The sequence below is a fragment of the Daktulosphaira vitifoliae genome, unplaced genomic scaffold (genome assembly GCF_025091365.1).
Source record: "Daktulosphaira vitifoliae isolate Bord-2020 unplaced genomic scaffold, ASM2509136v1 Scaffold_2, whole genome shotgun sequence".
In the NCBI taxonomy this organism is placed as follows: Eukaryota; Metazoa; Arthropoda; class Insecta; order Hemiptera; family Phylloxeridae; genus Daktulosphaira; species Daktulosphaira vitifoliae.
The window spans coordinates 7,946,988-7,952,030 of NW_026099573.1; the positions used below are offsets into that span (position 1 = coordinate 7,946,988).

General features: G+C 32.7%; 2 protein-coding genes across 3 annotated transcripts in view; both read left to right on the forward strand.

The window, feature by feature from the left end:
- Positions 1 to 5,043, forward strand: part of LOC126899886 (uncharacterized) — a 43,521-nt gene that overhangs the window by 18,736 nt on the left and 19,742 nt on the right. The gene's annotated exons all lie outside the window — the stretch shown is intronic.
- On the forward strand, positions 2,125 to 4,174 carry LOC126899885 (uncharacterized). Its single transcript, XM_050675127.1, has 3 exons — positions 2,125 to 2,301; positions 3,357 to 3,521; positions 3,719 to 4,174. Exons 1-3 carry the CDS (start codon positions 2,247 to 2,249, stop codon positions 4,108 to 4,110), a joined length of 612 nt encoding a protein of 203 aa, XP_050531084.1. The 5' UTR covers positions 2,125 to 2,246; the 3' UTR covers positions 4,111 to 4,174.

The window sequence follows — 5,043 nt, forward strand, 5'->3', positions numbered from 1 at the left end:
ACAAACTTCAAAACGCTACAGAATATTTACTACTGAATATTAATAAGATATTTTTTTACTAAAATTTTTCTTAAATTCTACTCTACAAAATAGCTATCTTAGATTTTTTTTTTACTTTTTATTTAAAATTTTTAAATAATTAATATTTTTAATAAAATATAAAAAATTAATTATTGAGATATAGCTATAGACCTAATGTCTAACTAATATTTAAAAAAAAATCAACTAATAATATTAACTGGACCAAAAGTTATTTAAGTTGTCAGTGAGTGGTGGGCCACCCTGTATACGGGATCGAAAAGTTAAGTTAATTATCAGACAAAAGTAGTGATCGCGAAGATGGTAAAATGTCAACTGTCGATAGGGATATCTTATTATGGCACATTGGCCGTGAATTGCAAAAACTGTTTATGTGTGCTGTCCGCCCTCCTGTTAGTATTGTTGTGAGTCACTGTGTTAACTATATATATATGTGTCTATTAAACGGTACAATGATGTTATGGGAGACAGAGATATGGGCACATGGAAATGTGATCGTATTAAAAGTAAATTATTTATTTCTAAACCAGTCTTTAGTACTAAGACTTCAAATTATAATAAAATTCTCCTTAGAACTACCTGATCGACTCGAGATATAAATAATAGTAATTTTGAAAAACCTGAACTGAGAGTACTTCGTGTTCTTCATTTAATTTTAATTTTCGAGTCTCTGCTGCTTTGACCTCTCTATGTAACTATCTTACACGCTGTAATACTATAACGTACGACGGTCGTTTTCACGGATCGCGGTAAGCGTCGACGCTAAACGAATAAATCCCCGTCCGTAGCGACTATTTTCTCCTAGTCGCGACGACCGGCCGGTATTCGACGGCGTGTCCTACGAAAACACCAATTTCAATCGGTACGCTATTGGAAAAATCGTTTTTCAAAACGTATCTGGGGTCGAGTCAATATATCNTTACTAACTTCTCTTTTTTCTTTCGATCATCTTCTTCTTTTTGTCGAGTAATTTTACGTATTTCAATACCTGTTATCTTCATAATAAATATTATTAATATAATAATTAAATATTCGACGGCGTGTCCTACGAAAACACCAATTTCAATCAGTACGCTATTGGAAAAATCGTTTTTCAAAACGCAACGGGGGTCCAGTCAATATATAAAATATCTAGATGTATCACTCCAAAATAACAATATATTTTAAGTTATATTTAAATAACAATTTGATACGCATAAGAAAAGACTGTTTTAATTTAATAAATAATGTTCAGAAACACATATTATATAAGCCGTGTATGTATATATTTGTGTATGAATTATTTCGCTTACTTATTATGTTATAATCACGTTATTATTCGTAAATACAAGGTGTATTTTAATAATACTACACGCTCATATCGAGAGCGATATAGGATTATTAATTTGAGGATGCCACATTTTTAAAACGATGTTGTATGATCGCACGGCATTGTCGTTAATATGTTTTTAAAATTTTTTAAATTAATTTCTGTTGACTTATAAATATTGTCAAAATGTTTCCCCAGGATATTAAAATATTTATGATTTATGTTTACGATATGATGTGATAAAAATATTTAAAATCAATATTTGTTAATATTAAAATATAAGATAGTATTTTGAAAATCTAATAATTCTACAAATGCTGTATTATTGACAATAATCTAGAAAAACTCATCTGATATTTGACTATAAATTAATTATCTCTAACAACCCCTGAGCTATAGCATATTATGCACCTGCATTCATTGAAAACATACTATATGGTGCCAGATAAAATCGTATCATAGGATCGTGTAATACCACCCTCGAACATGATCCACAATGGCGAGCAAATATTAATCCATCTCTGGCGGATATAAACAGGTCCATGCATTATGCAACACCACCCCAATATACAAAGTACCGCCTCCAAACGAACACACCGACATTTATTAAAACAGGTGACGTAGTGACGTACAAGTGAACTAATGACGTAAAGAGGGAACTGTAGCAAGTAACATGAATCACGTTATTTATTACAAGTAACACGAATGACGTTTTATTTATCACAATAAACATACGGTTTTTACAAATGACGACGTGTCGTCATAAATAATACGTCTTGCCTGCGCCGACGCAACGTCCGAGGTGAAACTTAATTGCTGAACATTTAAAATTTTATTTAATAAAAAATAATCACGTCGGCGGCAATCGTTCTAACATTTATTACGCTTTTCAGATAAAATGTTCAGACCGGGTTCGATGATTTTACTAGCTTTTCTAGTCACCTCTTCTAAAGGTACGTAGAGACGTTAATATTATTTTTCATTTATCTACACCGAATTAATAGTATGGCGTCAAAATGTCAATGTTATTTTTAATTTACGTACACCGGAGGAGTAATCGTAAAATTTAATGTTTTACCATTATTTTAATATTTCAACGTTTATAATTCGTTAAACTACAAGTAATTATACTAATCGTATAATTACAATCGTGATTACAATTATCGAATAATTATTGTTTATAATAGTCAACATTATCGGTTCCCAAATTGATTATAATATATAGAAAACGTATCCCGATTAATCGTAGAACAGAGATGCTGATTACCGATTGAGTAGACGCGCGATTAGAGACCACCGATTGTTGAGTATGCGAAAAGTAAAGTATCTATTATATTAGTATATAAAGTAAAGTATCTCGAATCTAAGATTTACAAAATATAATACATATAAATATATTCTTTTCGTTAGCACTTATGATACGCGAATCGTTTAAATGGGGCTCTAGTCATACGATATACGACACTATTGTATAAAAGGCGGTATTCACTGTTATATACAAGGTGGTGGTATACACTATACGAAGTACACTATTTATACGCGATAAATAGTACTAACGAAATGAAAACATTGAAGTTCAGATCGTCTATTGCGATTATACGATCGATTTATTAATCGTGTATAATTAATTAATTAAACTCGATCCTTAATTACTCAACACTCTGTACATACGAAGTGTTCAATAAAAACGAATGAAAATTTGAATTTATCCCACTTGAACCCCTCTCTCCTGGTGCGGATCCAATAGATAAAGTATGTAATACAGAGAGTGCATCGATTGTATACGGACAGCAATAGTGTTGTGGACGATGTGATCGCGCGTGCAATAGACGAACTGGATTTCGAAATTGTCTTTTAGCGTTGGCGGTGTAAATTTTTTTGATCGCCCGTATAGGAGTAACGCCGTTTATAAACTGCGCGTTCTCCTCTGTTGTTTTGCGTTACGTTTATTCATTTACATTTTCGATAGTCTTATGAAAAATGTGTTTTATCCGAATATGTTTCACAGGAAACTTCCAGTGCCCCGTTTGCCAGCAAACGGATATCGACAACTTTTGCACCATCGACGATTGTGGGCACAATGTTTGCATTATGTGCATTACTAAAATTGTGTGTTCGACAAATCTTACGTGTCCCACGTGCAGTGATGCTATTAAAGGGGTGCTTGGCACAGGTAAAGACAAATAATAAGAATTAAAACGTAATTAATAATAATTATAAATAATTATTAATGATAACGATAATAATAATTCGCCATAGTTTTAGGAAAACCTTTGGCGGGTTAGTCAGTTATTTTGTTAGTATTTAGTCGGTATTGGAAAATAAAATGCCTATCTGTTTCATTGGAGTTTTTTTTTGGAAATATTTCAGTTAAGTACGAAATGGAGCTGTACATTTTAAAAGATATTATCAAGAAAAACAAGGTTGCCGACAACAGGATCATTGCGCGCTGTCTACTGCCGCCGTGGCAAGCCGCCGACCTAAAGATGCTGCAAGATGTCAAAGCGATTGAAGACTCGTACAAATCCATGTCCTCGGCCGTGATTCAGAAGATACGGAGCAACGTCGACGGTTATACGTTCGTGGAGGACGTCAAGGAGCGGCGCAATTTTTTTCGCACTCGGTATAATGACAACGATAGAGAATTAATCACACTGCAGGAGTACTACACGAGAAATAACTACGATCCCTCCAGTGAGTTTCAAAGGCGAGCTTCTGTGTATTGGCTACAGTCTGACGACTCGTCCGATAGCGACGTATGACCGTGCGGTCGACCGAGCAAATAATCTTGTATTTTATCGGAAATAAAAATTTATCTTTCCATTACGTACGTTTTTTTTTCATCCCACGATATCACAGTACATATAATAGTATATCGATATACTATTATAATAATATATAACTATACTGCAAACCCGAGTAGCGATTCGAGTTCGTTCCGGGTTCATCATTTATGGTACGGTAACGACGGTGCCCGACTGGGTTTGAAAGGAAATTCGAATGCGGATTTTAACGCGGGTTGAACTGAGTTGTACAACAGTTCAGCAGGAGTTTGAATAAATCGCAAAACAGTTAACCGCGTGATTTCTGGTAATTTTAGATTAAACGACAATTTTATCTAATAATATCGAATTGGTATTAACACATAATCAAATCGAGTAAATATAAATGTAATAAAGTATAAAAAAAAAAAATGAAAAATTATGTCACCGATAAGTGGTTTGTTCCGTCAAAACGTATTCACGTAACTTATTTATCCTTTTATCATATGGGCTTATTGTGCTCGTTGTACAGATTGTATATTGCTGATAATAAAAAAAAAAAATAAAAGCACTTTTAGTAAAAAGACAATCCGTTCGTACGATTCAATCGTAATGAATACGAATCGACAACAATAGGTAATTTTAATATTAATCAATGACAATAGGTAATTTCAATATAAATCGATACGATTTATCGATTCTATAAGTACGAAACGTGTCAATCGCCGAGGCGTCACGCACCCAAAGAATAACCTCAATCAATTTTGATAGAGAAATTTTATCAAGGGTTTATGATAATGTTTTATTAATACTAACAAAATAATTATTCTTATAAACAATTATTGTTCAAGGCAAGAAAAAAAATTATCATATTGATAAATATATCATAGATTCAATAGTAATGATATATTTATCAAATTGAACAATGAATTT